General features: G+C 44.0%; 2 protein-coding genes across 7 annotated transcripts; one reads left to right on the top strand and one right to left on the bottom strand.

Annotated features, from left to right (window-relative positions):
• Positions 1–4: 4 nt before the first annotated feature.
• DNASE1L1 (deoxyribonuclease 1 like 1) lies at positions 5–7,374 on the bottom strand. Of its 2 annotated transcripts, none has more exons than XM_080910347.1 (8): positions 7,238–7,374; positions 3,205–3,508; positions 2,809–2,897; positions 2,632–2,715; positions 1,126–1,226; positions 885–997; positions 558–806; positions 5–462 (listed from the first exon to the last, which is right to left on the bottom strand). In XM_080910347.1, the coding sequence occupies exons 2-8, from the start codon at positions 3,394–3,396 to the stop codon at positions 349–351; spliced, it is 942 nt and encodes a 313-aa protein (XP_080766473.1). In that variant the 5' UTR covers positions 3,397–3,508; positions 7,238–7,374; the 3' UTR covers positions 5–348. The 2 variants fall into 2 exon arrangements, with proteins under 2 accessions (XP_080766473.1, XP_080766472.1); XM_080910346.1 differs by having other exon boundaries at positions 7,221–7,355.
• A 931-nt stretch (positions 7,375–8,305) lies between these two features.
• TAFAZZIN (tafazzin, phospholipid-lysophospholipid transacylase) lies at positions 8,306–15,935 on the top strand. Of its 5 annotated transcripts, none has more exons than XM_080909700.1 (10): positions 8,306–8,663; positions 8,817–8,945; positions 9,198–9,243; positions 9,486–9,571; positions 13,814–13,894; positions 13,973–14,014; positions 14,243–14,308; positions 14,457–14,513; positions 14,906–14,983; positions 15,100–15,935. In XM_080909700.1, the coding sequence occupies exons 1-9, from the start codon at positions 8,555–8,557 to the stop codon at positions 14,953–14,955; spliced, it is 666 nt and encodes a 221-aa protein (XP_080765826.1). In that variant the 5' UTR covers positions 8,306–8,554; the 3' UTR covers positions 14,956–14,983; positions 15,100–15,935. The 5 variants fall into 5 exon arrangements, with proteins under 5 accessions (XP_080765826.1, XP_080765824.1, XP_080765825.1 ...); XM_080909698.1 differs by having other exon boundaries at positions 14,457–14,509; XM_080909699.1 differs by having other exon boundaries at positions 14,246–14,308; positions 14,457–14,509.
• The last annotated feature ends 1,647 nt before the right edge of the window (positions 15,936–17,582 follow it).

Below are 17,582 nucleotides of genomic sequence, written 5' to 3' on the forward strand. Positions count from 1 at the left end.
AAGGTTAAGATTGGTGATTTTATTAATTATTTTAAATATCACTTAAGATGCAGGATTAGGATTATAAGCAAGCCTGGGGTGGCAGTGGTATAAAGTGTCACAGAAATCTCTGCCCATTCCTACTGGAGCCTTTGTCTTGGTAGAAATCCTGTCTACACCCCAAGCTTTGGGCCACTGGATATATCAAATGTTGCTGAGTTCTACACCCAGCCATGGCTTTCTTAAAATAGCAAGCAGCAGAAATCCTACATAAGGCTGCTTTCATAAGAGTGTAGTTCACTCTCAGGCCTTGCGTACCAGAAGACTACCAGTGTTCTGGAAAGTCAATGGCCATGCCATCTAGCCCAGCTAAAACAGCAGGAGTGACAGCAGCAGTAGAATGGCCAGACAGTGGGGTGGGGTACCCTGAATGGCCTTGCTCAGTTCCACTTCCACAGGATAATGGTCGCTGATTCGGAGAGCCTGAGAAGAACAAAATGAAGTGTCTATATGAGGGGATTTAACAGCTCACCTCCACAATCCTGCCCTCAGCCATTGTGTCAACTCAGCTTCTCTACCTCTTCCTCAGTCAGCTGAAACCTCTTGGGGAAGTCAAAGGTAGCTGCAGCCCTCAGCAGCTTCTGGCAAGCCTGCCCATGCACCACAATTCGGTCATAGGTACAGTTAGTGCTGGCCCGCACTGTAGTGTCCTCCCCATCTGGAATCACCCAGTGGAAGCCTGCCTTAGTCCGGAGTAGCAGGCTGTTCAGACGTTTTTTTGATAGTGATGCACAGTCTGCATTGAAGTCTCCAAGCAGAATCACATTCTAAAAATGAGACGAGCCATTGAGTCTAGCCAAAGGGCAGTCCTACATCCCCTGGCCCATGAAAGCTATCACTCCTACCTCATTCTGCCAGCGCTGGGAGACATCCAGAAACACATCATATAGGGCATTCAGCTCCTTCTCTACATCCTTGGGAGTGGTGTGGAGAGGAACCAGTACTACACTTGGAAGGACTGCAAGGCCAAGGAAGCTCAGGCTGCCACAGCTGCCAGCCCTTTTACAAATCCACCTGTTTCACCCAGGAACCAACCACACCCCTCCCATTTCCTTGTACCAGGCCCAGATTTCTTTCCCCTCTTACTTTTGCTAGGGAGAGTGAACTGGGCAACAAATGGTTCTCGGGCAAAAATGTCATCTGTGTCATTGTACTGGTAGAAATGCAGGACCTGTGTCTTGTCAGTCCTGAAAAGACCAAGAGGTAGGAAGTAGTGGCCCCACATCTTATATAAAAAGAGCAGAGCTAGTGCTCAAAGAGAAAGACTCCTGGGGCTCCTTGTTCTGCCACTTTCATGTGGACACAGCCATTTTTTTCTAGAACTTCTTTTTTATTTAGTCCTATTTTTTTCAAAGTTCTCTCTATTATATAGCCCTGTTTGTCCTGGAACTAACACTCTTTCTCCCCTCTTCCCTCTCTCTCTCTCTCTCTGACAGGGTTTTTTTTTTTTTTTTTTTTTTTTTTTTTTTTTTTTTGTGTAGCCCTGGCTGTCCTGCTCTGTAAACTATGCTGACTTCAAACTCACAGAGATCCATCCACCTGTCTGCCTCTGGGATTAAAGGCATGGGATACTACTGCTGGCATGGAAATTTTCATTTATCACTGGGGATAAATTTTCACCCTGCCACTGAGTTATGCTTTCAGCTCCCAGGAACTGTTTCTGCTGTTTTTTAAGATATTTGTTTTATTCTTCTCTCATACATTACATACCAACCTCAGTTTTTCCCCCCTCCACTCCTCTAGATCCACTCTTCCATTTCCCTTCAAAAGCAAACAACAAAAAGAGTAGGCCTCCCGGGAATATCAACCAAACATGGTATAATAATTTACAACTAGACACAAACCCTAATATCAAGACTGACTAGGCAACCCAGTAGTAGGAAAGGGATAAAAGGAATTAGGAGTTTCACAGCTACACAACCATGAGGTATGTGCAGAGAACATAGCTCAGACCCATATAGGGTCTGTGATCATCACTTCAGTCTCTGTGATTCTCTATGAGCCCTGCTTAGTTGATTCTGTGGCTGTGTCTTGTGTTTTGGTTTTTGTTTTCTTTTCTTTTTGAACAGGGTTTCTATGCATAAGAGAATCCTTTCTGTCCTGGAACTTGATTTGTAGACTAGGCTGGACAAAAAGCTACCTGCCCATGCCCTTTGAGTGCTGAGATTAAAGGTATGTGCCACCACATCTTCTTGGCTTAAAAGATTTATTTTTTATGTGTATGAGTGTTTTGCCTGCATGTATATATGCGCACCATAGGTGTGTAAAGGCCAGAAGAGGGTGTCAGATCTTCTGGAACTGGAATTAATGATGGTCGTGTGCTATTTTATGGGTGCTAGGAATAAAACCTTAATCTTTAGGAAGTGCAGCAATTGATTTTAACCACTGAGCCATCTCTCTCTCTCTCTCTCTCTCTCGACAACTTTTATGAATTATTTTTTAAGATCCATTTTCATTATAACCCAACTTGTCTTGAATTTATGGGCTCCAGTAATTCATCTACCTGATTTAGCTTCTTGAATAGAATAGCTGGATCTTCAGACCACCACCTAGAATTGTGATGAGGATAGAATTCTTGACCCCTGTGCTCACCTGTAGATATACACATACTTTTCCTTGTATGTGCTGCGTCCTAGCAATGAGCTGTTTAGGAAGCTGTAACTTCTAAAGCTGGAACTGTCAAATATATCAGGAAACAAACCCAGAATTAGGGCTCTTCAGGCTCTAGGTAGAATGCAGATTAGATTGAAAAGGTCCTTCCTTCTTTACCTTTTAAGTTTTTGAAGCAGAAAGTGGACAGTATTATGGGAAGAATCTACTACCTCCTGAAGCACCATGATATCACACCGGGCTAGGATCTGCAGGGAATGAGGAATACCTGTTCAACTCAGAGCTGTCACCATGGAGGAAATGGTATATGTAAAGACTGGTACCAGAGTGGATGCAGACAGCAGTGAGACTAGGAGAAACTCAGGAAAACAAACAACATGATTCCACTATCCCTTACCCATTTTTAGAGGTGCTTGGTAATTAAATGGTAGTTGAAAGAATTTTCACATCTGTACATTCACATTTCCAGATGTCCTCTCCTTTTATGGTCAGGCAGGGCTGGGAAGTTTTGGTCAAGGTCCTTATGGACACAAAATTCTGCAAAAATGAACTTACCTCAACTAAAGTATCCATCACTGATTCCTTTGTTACCTTGGTCAGTGTCAGTCTGTGGGCATTGAAGGCACAGATACGAAAGGCATCAGCCCCACCAACCAGGAGAATAAGCAGGGGAACCACAACAAAGCCACACATTGCTATGTGTACATCAGGAATCTTCCAAAGGAATCCAGGCCGTTCAGAGGGCATTGGCACTGCAGCTGATCTCAGCTAATTGGTGTTCTCCCTGCTGTTGGCCCTGAATATTTCTTGAATATCTTCCTGGGACGTATTTCAACTTTTGTACACAGAGCTTGACCACCTAATAAAATACACGTGGTATGACATAAAACCATCTCAGATTTCTAAAAACTCAATAGCCAGAAGCACAACTGTTATCAGCCTAGATCCGTAGAGCTTTTTCATCTTCCCCAGGTGAAATTGTGTACTCAGTAAATATAACTTCTTTGCCAAGATTAAGGCCAGGAGTTCACACAGAGTCAGCCCCAGCAACAAAATCTATCGGTCTATGTTTCTGCCTTTCAGCCTATTATTTTCAGCCTATTTTTTTCAATGTGTATATGTATATGCATTGTGCATGTGTGTAAGTACATGGGTGCAAGTGAGTGCATGTGCATTTATGTGTGCTAACATCTGGAGGTCAGAGGTCAAGCCCAGAAGCCATCAACCCTGGTTGGTCTCACTGTACTGGAACTCATGAAATTTGGCTAGCTAATGAACCCTAGGGATCCACTTGTCTTTGCCTCCCTAGTGCTGAAATTACCAGAACATTTCACTATGCCTGGCTTTTTATGTGTATGCTTTACTGACTGCCTCCAGACTCTCTGTGTGTTATTTAAAACACAATCTTGCTCTGTAGCATAGCACAGGTTCCAACCTTGCAGCAATCCTCCTGTAAGCCTTCTGAATGCTAGGATTATGAGTTCATAATCATCATGCCTGGATGACTCATTTTTTTCTGTATGTTTTACTTATGCTTTCCATTTTGAGATAGGGACTGGCACATCCCACTCTGGCCTCAAACTTGTCTAAGTAGCTCAGGATGACCTTGAACCCTTGAGATCCCTTCCACCATCCAAGTACTGGGAGTACAGGTATATGTCACCAAATCCAGAGATCCAATCTCAATCTCTCTTTCTCTTCCTCCCTCCTTCCCTTTCTCCTTTTCAGTGCTGAGGCTTGAACTCAGTCTTTATCTTTCTAGGTATAGTAGAGAAGCACTCTGCCACTAGATACTCCCCAGTCCTGAGTCTCAGTCTTTCAAAAAAAAAAAAGACTAGGTGTGTTTGAGGTATTTTTCAGTTATATAGTGATACCCTGATTCAAAACACAAATAAAGTCACTATGTGCAAGGCCCACTCTCTGAAACTGAAGACATTTATGGAAAATAAGTTAACATTGAAGTTAAATCAAGGCAGATATAGACAAGGAATAAATACTGCAGGGATTTGATCCCTTTATGAATCTTGTAATTGATGAATATGTGAAGACAGCAACTAGTGGGCAGGAGAATAACATCATATGGTGGTCATACAAGGAAATAGCATTATCATGTTAGAAGCTTTGGAAAGCATCTAAACAATAGCTCTTCAGCAGAAGAGTCCAAAAAGAGCCAGGTCATACACGTTGTTATATGAAACTTTTTGCTAAATAAACTTTTGTGATATTGAGGGAAAAATGTGCAACTACCATTGTATCTCTGCTTCTTCATTTGTTTACACTAATGGCATCATAAAAGCTGTGACTGGCTTATTATTGAGTATCATGTCCTAATTCTTGTTGTATAACATATCAAAATCATTGTTTTCTTTTTTAAAAAGCCTAAGTCTTTCTTAGGTTTCATTTTTAATTATGTGTATGTATGGGGAGGTATATGCACATGCAGATGCCCAAGAAAGCCCTTCAGGTCCAGAAATTCTCCTCCATTACTTAAAAAGAATATTTCACTTTCAATTATGTATATGTGTCTGTATGTGGGTATGTTCATATGAGTAAAGGTAGCCTTAAAGACCATATACATACATCAGATCCCGCTTAAGCTGCAGTTACAGGAAGTTGTGAGGAACCCAATGCAGGCACTAAGAACCAAATTCAGATCCTTTACAAGAGCAGTAAACACAGCTGAGCAACCTCTCCAGCCTCCCTTCTTCCTGTTTTTTATTTTATTTTTATTTTTCAAGACAGGATTTCTCTGCATATCCTCCGCTGTCCTGGAACTCACCCTATAGAACATGCTGGCCCTGAACTCAGAGATCCATGTGCCTCTGTCTTCCAAGTACTGGGATAAAAGGCGTGCACCACCATGCCTGGCTGCTCTCTTCCTTTTTAAGAATGATTAATATTCCAGTCTATGCTCAGACTTTGTCCATCAGCATTGGGGAACATCTACTACTTGAATTCTTGTACTTATTTATTTTTTTAATGTGTGGTACTGGGGATTGAAGATGGGGCCTTATATATGCTAAAGATGTACTCTTCCACTAAGCTATAACCCTAACCCTGTAGTGATTTTGGGGGGGGGTGTTATCAAACTGACCTTGAACTTCTGATCCTCCTTCCTCTACCTCACCCAAAGTAGAATTATAGGTGTACACCATCAAGCCTGGTTTATGCAGTGCTGGAGATGAAAGCAAGGGCCTCATATGCTGGCTATGGAGGGAGGGCTATACTATGTAAGTCTCATAATTGGGCAAACACTGTAACAACTGAATTACACTCCAGTTTAGCAATTTTGAAAAATTTGAGCACCTTAGTTTCCTGAAGCAGAACAAATAATTCATATGAAAATTCTATTTTTAATTTTTAAGGTACACCAAACTTTTTCATAGCTATTATGCCATTTTACATTTCCCCTAACAATGGGAATAAGGTCAAACTCTTATTCTTTTAAGTTAATTGAGTACTGCTGGGTGGTGGCAAGTGCCTTTAGTCCCAGTGATTTGGAGGCAGAAGCAGGTGGATCTCTGAGTTCCTGGCCAGCAGGTCTACAGAGTTCTAGGACAGCCAGGGATACATGAAAAAAACCTGTCTCAAACAAACAGCTGCATACCATTTTCCACATAGGTTCTATTCCTAGGTAGGGCATAGACAATCCCAGATTCAAGAAAGTCCAGTTTGTTTTATCTATATTAGAAACTAAAACATAAGCCTCTTCAGACATTTCTTTTTTCTTAACATTTATTTGTATGTGTTTGTGTATATATGCACATGTGCATGGAACTAAGTGGACTATTTTTTTCCTTCCACCAAGAGGGATCAAACTCAGGCCATCATGTTAGGCAGCAAATGTCCTTATCTGTTGAGTCATTACACCAGCTCACCTCTATATATATGTCACATCTTATGTGCTTTCTTCCCCCCCTTTTTATTCTTCTTCATTTGTTTCATATATATGTCTCAGTTTATGACCAAGGCTGGCCTGGAACTCACTATGGAGTCCGAGGCTGGCTCCAACTTTTCTTGAGTGCTCCTAGATCCCTTCTGAGCATCTGCCTCAGGTTTATCTTTGTCTCAGACTCATCTCTACCTTACCATATCTTTTGAGCTCAGCTCTTAACCATGTTCCCTGTCCATGTCAAAGCCTGGGGCCCTCTGCTTCTGTCTGCTTGTTTTTCTCAGTCATGCTGTCTCTTTCTCCTATTAGTTTCTTCTTATCTGGCTGGCTTGTTCTGTCTTCCTGGTTCTGTACATCTTAGTGTTTCTGTCACAGTATCTTCCTGGCTAGCCTTGATATTTGTTTCTCTCTGGCCACCTGTTCTGCCACTCATACTTATTTTGGTCTCCTTGCACTGGTGTCTGTTTTGGAATATATTTGAGCACTGGCACAGCTCTGCACTGGTCAAGCTACATTTTAAGACTGAGACCACTAGGACTCTAAGAATGAACCAGAAAGAATAACTGTTCCTGGCTGGCCTCAGCTCATCCCAGCCTTCCAAAGACAGCTTTAATTGTTCCAAATTCCCTTCCCTTCTTAAGTCCCTTCCCAGGTAGAGAGAACCTCTCCATTTCCTTACCCGCAGGATTTTCATACCTCCACAGACCAAGTCGACCCCCACGCCTGACTCAGCCAATAAAGCACTTCACTCCACAGAATGGCAGCACCAGCCAGGGAGGGTAAGGACGTGTGGTTGGGTGTGTGTGACGGGGACTGGGAGAAGAGGAAGCCGGTTTCCAGACCCACCCAAAGGGGCCGGCCCCACAGCCACTTCTCCGCCCAGGAGGCGGTGCCTGGGAACTAACTACCTGCTGGCCCACCCCGCCCATAATGGGTGTATCCTTTGCAGAGCGAACTGCAACTTGGGGACCTGAGTGTGGCTATTGCCACCCGCGCGAAGGAGCAGCAGTCTATCATTGAGCTGTTTCCTGGACGTAGGGACCAAGGTGACGTTTGCTTGTTCATTCTTGGGCTGACTCCCGCAACAAATTGCAGAGCAGAGACAGTCTTCTCTCCGGGTCCTCAGCCCTGAACCACAATCCTAAATTAGGTTTGCCTGTGTGAGTGCTCAGTAAACCCAAAGCAAAGGACCATCTGCAAGGATAGGTAGCACGACTGACTACTGAGGCCGTTCAGGTCCCCAGTGAATGGCTATGGAGTGGCAGTTTAGAAAAGTGCCTCATGGAAGAAATTTTTTAGTTCTGGCACCACATGAATGCTAGGCAAGTACTCTATCGTGGAGATAACCAAACATCCCCACCCCCAGATCACTGGAGGAAATACTACAATAAAAAAATAGTAAGGCAGAGAATAATAGACGCAGATACCCAATGCCCTTCTGTGGTATCCTTGTGCGCCTTCAGAAGCATGCATAACCGGTTACACACCAGGTGGGAGAGGGAGAGAGAACAAGTGAAAAGGTTTCACCAGCCTAAGCTTGCGTGGCTTCAGGTAATGGTGCGGCGTAGCTAGTGTTGCCTATAGACACTAGAATGAAGGAATCAAAGAGACACACCGCTTCAGGCGGTTTGTAGCCAAAATCTTGACGGGGAAGGAGGCGGAGCGAGGCGGTGTAGACCCGCCCCGGCAGTCGTCAAGCGACCTAGGCTTGTTTTGCGACAACAGGCAAGGACCTTCTTCGAGTTGCTTTCCGGCGGACTCGCCGATCTGAGGCCGCCAGAATTTGCTCCCTAGTTCGCGTGGTTTTGTATTGTAATTCCGTTTCCTCGCCTGAGCGGTGGCTCTTCTCTATCCAGAGAGCAGTGCTAGGGGGGCTGAGCTATCCCAACGGGTGACATTAGTCTAGACCTCTGCCAGTGTGTTGGAAATCCCTCTTCTGAGAAGTGGAGAACACCGGCTGGCTTGGGGCTAGAGGAGCTCCGGGCTCCGGGGGCGGGGCCGGAGCTGGAGGAGATGCCCCTACACGTGAAGTGGCCATTCCCCGCGGTGCCCCGGCTCACCTGGACCCTAGCCAGCAGCGTCGTCATGGGCTTAGTTGGCACCTACAGCTGCTTCTGGACCAGTGAGTGCCCAAAGGACAAGACAGTCTGTTCACAGGCCTCTGGCCTGGCTGGGGGTTTTGGTACCGGGAATTTGTCAGGGTCTTTTCTGGCACAGTAAGAATCCTCGGGCAGGTGGAAATGTCCTAGGGCTTGGGTCTGACTTCTCTTCCCAGAATACATGAACCATCTTACCGTGTACAACAAGGAAGTGCTGTATGAGCTCATTGAGAACCGAGGTCCTGCCACCCCTCTTATCACCGTCTCCAATCACCAGTCTTGCATGGATGACCCTCATCTCTGGGGTACGGTGCCAGGGTGCTGGGTTCAGGGAGGCAAAACAAGAACAGGCCCCCACCAAAGACAAAATAGATTAACTTCTCACCAGGCTCTTTGGGAAAACTTGGCCTTGTTTGGGGGATATACTGCCTAGCTGCTGGAAGTTTTGTGTGCCCTCCTTAGGATTCCTCCAGGGAATGTGATTTGGACAGGATATCAGAAATTCAGATGGAGTGTGGCAATAGCCATGTCATATCAAGGATTTTCCTTTTTCATAGGGATCCTGAAACTCCGCCACATCTGGAACCTGAAGTTGATGCGTTGGTGAGGAGAATTGGGCCCCTTGAAGTTGCCCATCCATTTCTGCCCAGATTTGCCTTTCTCCTCTGCTCAGGAGGTGGCATCCATCCTTCCAGGAAGGGCATGGGTGGGGCCCCTTAGGGCCTTCTCTTGGACCTTCATTCTGAATGACAGTGATAACAGGCATTTATGTTGGGTGGGAGAGTTGGGGACCAGCAATAGGAAGTCATGGAGGCATGGATGACTTGGGTCTGTTGCTGCTCTAGGACCCCAGCAGCTGCAGACATCTGTTTCACCAAGGAGCTGCACTCTCATTTCTTCAGCTTGGGCAAATGTGTGCCTGTGTGTCGAGGTGAGCAGCTTCTCTGGGAGGCATGTCCAGACCTCCTTTGGGGGCAAGGAAGCTGGTAGCCAGTGTTTCTGTTTTAGAAGGACTTAGGGGAGCCATGGTATGGCAGTATAGTTGGTAGAGGATAGAAAGAAGGATGGCCTCTTAGAATCTCTGCAGCTGCCAAAAGATTGTCCAAAACTGTGGTGTTAGGATTCAAGGAAGCTTTAATTCTTAATTATCACTTCTTATCACTTCTCTCAGGGAGAAAAGTATGGTGTTACCACTTTATGATGGCAAGGGTTTTGTTTTTGGGAGAACAAGCAGAGTGGTGTGATGAGGAGGCTCGGATTGATCACTCAGTACCTTTCACAAACCCTTAAGTGTAGGGGCCATCTTGATCCCCATTCTTCAGATAGTGCTCAGATTCTCTAGACAAACTTAGAAGTCTAAGTTCATAGACTAACAGATGACAAACTTAGGATTCAGATCCACATTGCCCTTTTGTCTAAGTAGGCAGATTCCTTTTCAAGCAAAGAATGAAAGGGTGGTCTAAACATAGTCTAGAAAAGAGAAGGGTAGAGAATATCAGAAGGGTGGAAGGTTCTATTTTCATCTTTCGAAGCATTCCAGCAGAGACAATCATTTTGCAAAATGATAGAGTCTCAGTGCCATTTTCTCTCAGGTCCTGCTCTGATATGTCAGCATTCTGATAATTTACACCTGTCCCTGATACTAAGCTCCTCTCCTCTGCAGACTCAAAAGTTTTGTGTGTATGCATTTGTTTTCTTTCTTCTTTTAAAAAAATGTTTATTTTATGTGTGAGTACACTGTCTTCAGACACCAGAAGAAGGCATCAGAACCCATTACAGATGATTGTGAACCACTGTGTGGTTATTGGGAATTGAACTCAACATCTCTGGAAAAGCAGCCAGTGCTCTTAACCACTGAGCCATCTCTCTACTTCTTTCATTTTTTTTCTTTTTTCTTTTGTTTTAGTTTGGATGATAGAACATAGACGCTTGTGTATTCTAGGCATATACTGTACTTATACTGACCTATACAGTTAGTTCTGTTTGTCTTGATCTGATTCTAGACTTTCTTTCAGTTAAAAACATATCTGAGTGGTTGGAGAAATGCCTCAGTGGTTAAGAGCACTGGCTGCTCTTCCAAAGGACCAGGAGTCCAATTCACATCAACCACATGGTGGCTCACTCCTGTAACTTCAGTTCCAAGGGATCCTACACCCTTACATAGATGTACATGCAGGCAAAAGGCAAAACATAAAAATTAAAATAAATTAAAAAGAAATAAAAGGCAGGATCCAAGATGGGTATGGTAGCACATGCCTGTAATTCCAACTCAGTAAACAGAAACATTAAGATTGCTGTGAGATTGAAGCCAGCCTGGTCTATACAGACTGACCAGAACTGTAAAACTACAGCCCTATCTTTCTTTGGTGGTGGTGGTTGTGGTTGTTGTTGTAAGACAGTTTGTATAATCCTGGTTATCCTGGAACTAGCTCTGTAGACCAGATGAGGTGTCTCATCCATGAGTCTCTTCCTTCCAAGTGCTGGGATTAAGCCTAGCATGATGCCCTATCTTACTGACTTAGTCAGGGTTTCTATTCCTGCACAAACATGACCAAGAAGCAAGTTGGGGAGGAAAGGGTTTATTCAGCTTACACTTCCACATTGCTGTTCATCACCAAAGGAAGTCAGGACAGGAACTCAAGCAGGTCAGGAAGCAGGAGCTGATGCAGAGGCCATGGAGGGATGTTACTTACTGGCTTGCTTCCCCTGGCTTGCTCAGCTTGCTTTCTTATAGAACCCAGGTCTACCAGCCCAGGGATGGCTCCACCCACAATGGGCTGGGCCAGGGATGGCTCCACCCACAATGGGCTGGGCCCTCACCCCTTGATCACTAGTTGAGAAAATGCCTTACTGCTGGATCTCATGGAGGCATTTCCTCAACTGAGGCTCCTTTCTCTGTGATAACTCCAGCTTGTGTCAAGTTGACACAAAACCAGCCAGTACACTTACTTTAATAAAAAAAAAAGGAAGAAAAAAAGTAGAAGCTGGTCATGGTGGCACATATCTTAATCCCTAGCACTTGGGCAGAGTCAAGTGAACGTCCGAGTTTAAGGCTAGTATGGTCTATATAGCTTGTTCCGAGACTACCAGGGCTACAAAGAGAAACCCTGTCTTAGAAAAAAGAAAGAAAAAAAGAGCTAGGTGTGGTGTCTTACACCTGTAGTCCCAGTATATGGTTTGATAGGTTGGAGTAGGTGGTTTACCATAAGTTTAAGGCCAATTAGAAACTGAAACCCTGTCTCAAAAAGAAAAGGTAAAATCGTGTGTGCACATACATACAGAAAAGTTGAGGTCTGGAGGTGTGGCATAGTGGTATAGTTTGTGCTTTGTTGGTATAGAGCCCTGAATTCTATCTCCAGCATTGTAAAAATATAGAGCAAAAACTAGAAAGTGAAAAATTATTTTCAAGGACAGCAAAGATCTAATTACATGTGACTGAAACAGTTTGGGGTATTTTGTTTCTATATTTAAACTATTTTTCTCTAAGTCTAGGACTTTGTAGGTTGACCTTTAATCGTGGAAGTGATTTTGTACAAGTAGAAATAGAACTTGCTGTAGCTAAAAAGTATGCCAAAATATGCTATCCTTTACTTCCCAATTTCAAGCTCAGAGGTTATATTCCAACACCGGGGTTTACTAGAGGAGCAAACACCTATGGTAAACACCTATGGTGACCACCTTCGCTGTGTACTACCATCCCAAGTAGGGAACCTGTGGCTCTTTTTGTTTCCTGAGATCATCCCAGCCTCTGGCCCCACAGTGAGCTGCCAGATCAGGTCCCTGTTGAGATTGGGCTGAGACTCCTAAACCCCTAACCTTACCTTCTAAACAAGCTTACAGAGTACAGTAGAAAGGCAATTTTTTAAAAAGATTTTTTGTGTTATTTTCTTCTCTTCAAGCATGTCCTCTCTTTTTCCCTCCCCTACCTCCCCTTTCCCCATGGTGATTTCCCTGGCCCTGGTCCTTGGGTTTAATGAACTCGCCTGCCCAAGAACAGCTTCCCAATAAACCTGTCTTTAATATATAAAAAATATAGATTTTATTTTGTGTATGTATGTACACTGTCGCTGTCTCAGACACTAGAAAAGGGAATCAAATCCCGTTACAGATGATTGTGAGCCACCATGTGGTTGCTGGGAATTCAACTCAGGACCTGTGAAAGAACAGTCAGTGCTCTTAATCACTGAGCCATCTCTCCAGCCCTGGAAAGGCAATTCTTAATGTATTGACCTGAGATAGCCTGATGTTGCTCTGTGTTCTGTGAGATATCTCCAATTTTATAAGAATGGGATATTTACTCATTCCTTCAGCCTCCTCCCTTTCATTTTCTGATTTGGTCCACCCTATGACTATTTTCCACTGTTGTGGAGATTCTTTCTATGTCCAGATGACTCCCAAGTTAATAGGCCACAAAAGGTATTAAGTCACACCTCTTGAAATATTAATCAGTTCTCCCAAGTTTCCCAGTCTCTTTTGTATTTTCTACTTCCTGAAGTGTTCTCCCTTAGCCCAGAAACCTCAGGGAAGTTTGAAGCCTTCCAAAGAGTAGAGAGGCTCTAGAGCTGATTTGTAGTTAGCAAATGGGTGTGTGTTAAGGGAGCAGGTTCCCACAAGGCAGGCCATAGGGCAGAGGGAGATTGAGTTGCCATAGTTATCGTTTCAGTAAGAGACACTGTCTAGCTAGGTGTCTTGATGTATGCCTGTTATCCAGTACCAGGGAAGCTGAGGCAAGAGAATTGCTATAAATTTGAAGCCAACCTGAGTATAGTAATATCTGTCTCAAAAAAAGGTGGTATTTGCATATGACAAGCACTAAGAAGTTGAAAATTTTTGTTTTCATGAAGGATCTTATTGTGTTTCCCATCCTGACTTCAAACTCAGCAGTCCTCCTGCCTCAGCTTCCTAAGTGCTGAGATTATAGGCATGACCCACCATTTTCATCTTGAGAGGAGGATATGATCAAGCCAAATGTGTGAGGGTCAGGGTAGCAGAGAGAAACTGGCTCTAGAAATAGTTGTTGAGGTGTCTATGGATGGTGCTATGGGGAATGAACTGTTACCTCTATCCTAATGGGGATAGACCAGGAGTGGTCCAGAATCTACTTCACTACCATTTGGAGAGTTTGATTTCTTCCCCAGAGAATGGATTAAGGAGAACAGACCTTTTTCTACAGGAGATGGAGTCTACCAGAAAGGGATGGATTTCATTTTGGAGAAGCTTAACCATGGGGACTGGGTACACATCTTCCCAGAAGGTCAGTTGGGTACTTGGTCAGGGCCCTTTAGTGTTCGTCTTTCTAGGCCCAAGCTTTGTCTCTGTGTTCTCTCATTAGGGAAAGTAAACATGAGTTCTGAGTTCCTGCGCTTCAAATGGGGTAAGTATTGCTGGCCAGCTTGACACAGTCAATTTCCCCATCTAAAGATGGCCCCTTGTGTCCCAGGCTTCATTTCTCTCTCAGATGGGTGTGTCAGGAACAGTAGAAAAGGGACAGGTGGAATCAAGGACTAAGTCTTTAATTGGGAGACTTTAGAAGTAACATTGGCCAGAGTTTGGCAGGGAAGTTTGGCCCAGCTTGTGCCAATGCTTCTGCTTTTCTCTGAAGTAGGAATTGGACGGCTGATTGCTGAGTGTCATCTAAACCCCATTATCCTACCACTATGGCATGTTGGTGAGTCATGGATTGGGGGTATGGAGGGGTCTGTCTTAGATGATGTTAAGGGGAATTTCAGGTTGTTGGGTGGCTGAGAGAAGTACCTGGGATTCTCTCTGGTACCTTGCTTCCCCCAATGGCTGGCTTTCTATCCACTGTGGTACAGGAATGAATGATGTCCTCCCTAACAGCCCACCCTACTTCCCCCGCTTTGGACAGGTAGGTAGGCACTACAGACTCTTATCTATCTATTTGCCTGCTAACTTCCCTGTGTTTTGTAGTCCATACTATACAGGATTGTTTGAGGATTTGCTGAGCATGAATATGTAGTGGGGGAGCTAAGTGGGGCTTTTCTGGAAGCAAGACCTTTAGAAAAAGAATTGAAATCAGGCAGGAGTGAGGGACAAGGTAGGGTGGGACAAATCATTAATAGGATGAGTCCCAGGACTAGGCTGGCTCTTGGATACTACCAAGCCCAACTGCCTGTTTTGAAGAGGGAGAGTGGCTTTCAGGAACATCAAGCCCACCAGGGACAGAGCATGGCTCTGACTCCCCATATTGTTTGGGCTGGAACTATAGGTTCCTTGTCATCCTTGATGGCCTGCCTTTTTACAGAAAATCACCGTGCTGATTGGGAAGCCCTTCAGTACACTCCCTGTGCTTGAGCGGCTCCGGGAAGAAAACAAGTCAGCTGTGAGTTTCCTCCCCGGGTTCCCTAGCTCTCCATGGCCTTTTCAGTTCCTCAGATTCCCAGGGTACCCCAGCCATGGTACTTGAGTAATGAAGGCCAGCACCATCCTTGCTCTTAGGTGGAGATGCGGAAAGCCCTCACAGACTTCATTCAAGAGGAATTCCAGCGACTGAAGATGCAGGCAGAACAGCTCCACAATCATTTCCAGCATGAAAGATAGGCTTTGCCTGCCCCCCCAGTCTGTCCTCTGCAGTTCTTAGTCAAGGGAGCAATGGGCCCTTCAGGGTTTGGGAAGTGGTGGTACAGGACCCTGGCCAAGCCTGCTTGGGTCTTTACTGCTTTTGAGATTTTTTTTCCCTACACAAAACTAAGGCTGGGAAATGGATTAATGCTTTTAATTCAGATAGATTGGCTCTTAATTCCTGCTGGTTACCCTTTTTTATTCTTGAACATCTGATTCTTCGGGGTCTTGAGCTAAAAGAAGAGCCTTGGCTGTCCCTTAAACTTGTTGGAGAAGGAAGGGACACTCTTAGGCAGTGGCCTCCTTCTTACTTCTCTCAGGGAGGGTGCAAAGCAGGTAGTAAATAGGTATCCTGGTCATAGGTGCAGAAAGAAGACTCAAATGGTCCCTTGGATGGGCCACTTGCCAACTGCTCACAATCCTTCTCAGGGGTGGCTGTCAGCCAGGTCATTCTTCCTGAGCTCCTACTGCAAGGTTTGTCCTTGGGTGGCCTGTAGATGAGAAGAGAAGGTATTGGTCAGGATTCATGCACAGATAAAGTTTAACTAGATGTTTTTTTCTAGATGGCAGAAAAGAGACCCCAAGACCTGACCATGAACCCCCAATATCAGGGCCTACCTGCTTTTCTAATCTTTTTGCCTTGACATTCTCTATATCCTAGGATCTTGGTTTTAATGTTTTTAGAATAATAAAACATTTGTGTTGTGCCACCATACTTCTGTCTTCTGTGTAGGAATGCAGATGGGAAGCATCTTGCTGGACAAGAAAACAGGACCTTTGTGCCTGGATACAGTGAGATTATTTCAGTAGATGGACAGTGGAATCTCACTGTGCACTGGCTACTCAGGTCTTTTGTTATCACCTGTAAGCCAAATGACAATGTGGCAGGATTCATAAAGGTGGTAAAACAAAATTAATAAACTAGTTTAAAAACCTCAAGTGAAGTCAGACATGATGGTACACACCTGTGATCTCAGCACTAGGGAGTCTGAAGCAGGAACATTGTCTTGTGTTCAAGGTTGGCCTGAGATACTGAGTGAGAGATTAAAAGCAGGGGGGGGGGGGACAAGAAGAAAAAGAAGAAAAGCCAAGCATGGGAGGCAAAGGTAGGCAGATCTCTATGAGTTCAAGGCCAGCCTAGTCTACTAGTAAGTTCTAGGCCAGCTAGAGCTACATCGTGAGAACCTGTCTGAAGGAAAATTGGGAGTACATAGTGATGTACTCCTTTTATCTCAGCACTTGGGGTGAATCTCTGTATTTGAGGCCAGCCTAGTTTATATAGTGAGTTCTACCACAGCCAGGGCTACATGGTAAGATCTGTCTTAAGGGAAAAAAGGGAAATTTTAAAACTTTTTTGTTTTGTTTTGCTTTCCAAGACTGGATTTTCTCTGTATGGTTCTGGCTGTCCTGGACTCGCTTTATAGACCCAATTGGTGAAACTCAGAGATTTGCTTGCTTCTCCCTCCCAGGTGCTGGAATTAAAGGTGTGCACTACATTCCCAACCTTTTAAGACATTTTTTTAGAAGAGGAAAACATTACTTTGTGGGGATAGAATACATATTAAAGCTAGACATACAACTTAGGTTCAAGGGTAACATTCCTTTTTCATTTTTGTATTAATTTGAGAAATGCCAGCTAGTTTCTTCAAAAATTTAAAATTTATATTCTATGATATAGTTTCATTTATTCAAATATACAGCTCTCACTGGTGTAAGTTTAAAATCCCAGAAGTTATGAAGTAATGGGAAGTTAAAGGTCATCTTTGGCTACATAGTAAGTTGCAAGCCACCCTGGGCTATATGAACCCTTTAATCAAAAAGAAAATGTAGGGCCAGCAAGATGCTTGAGCAAGTAAAGGCACTATAAAGCCTATCGATTTGAGTTAGAAGCCCAAAATCCATATGGTGGAAGGAGAGAAGGAACTACTGAAAGTTGTCTGATCTGACCTCTAGATATATGTCATGACCCATGCTCATATGTATATACACACATAGAGGGTGGGGGGGCTGAAGAAAAGGTTCCAAGGTTAGAGTGCCTGTTGTTTTTGCAGACATTTCTATTCCTAGCATCACTGCCAAAAGACTCAATCATTTATAACTACAGTTTCAGAGGATTCAGTACTCTCTGGCCTCCATGGGCACCTACACCAAACATACACAAAGATAAATCTTTTTAAAAATAAAATACTGGGGCTGGAGGGTTGACTGACTGCTCTTCCAGAAGTCCTGAGTTTAATTCCCAGCAACCACATGGTGGCTCACAACCACCTCTAATGGGATCTGATGCCCTCTTTTAGTGTGTCTGAAGACAGCTACAGTATGTATATATATATATATAATATATAATCTTCAATATCCAT

The sequence above is a fragment of the Micromys minutus genome (assembly GCF_963924665.1).
Source record: "Micromys minutus genome assembly, chromosome: X".
Classification (NCBI taxonomy): Eukaryota; Metazoa; Chordata; class Mammalia; order Rodentia; family Muridae; genus Micromys; species Micromys minutus.

Coding starts and splice junctions, on each gene's coding strand:
- DNASE1L1 (XM_080910347.1), bottom strand. CDS start 3,396: ATGCCCTCTGAACGGCCTGGATTCCTTTGGAAGATTCCTGATGTACAC. Junction 1,227..2,631: donor AAGTATGTGTATATCTACAG/GTGAGCACAGGG, acceptor TGGTCTTTTCAG/GACTGACAAGACACAGGTCC. Junction 998..1,125: donor GTTCACTCTCCCTAGCAAAA/GTAAGAGGGGAA, acceptor TTGGCCTTGCAG/TCCTTCCAAGTGTAGTACTG.
- TAFAZZIN (XM_080909698.1), top strand. CDS start 8,555: ATGCCCCTACACGTGAAGTGGCCATTCCCCGCGGTGCCCCGGCTCACC. Junction 8,946..9,197: donor GGATGACCCTCATCTCTGGG/GTACGGTGCCAG, acceptor CCTTTTTCATAG/GGATCCTGAAACTCCGCCAC. Junction 14,015..14,242: donor GTTCCTGCGCTTCAAATGGG/GTAAGTATTGCT, acceptor TTTTCTCTGAAG/TAGGAATTGGACGGCTGATT.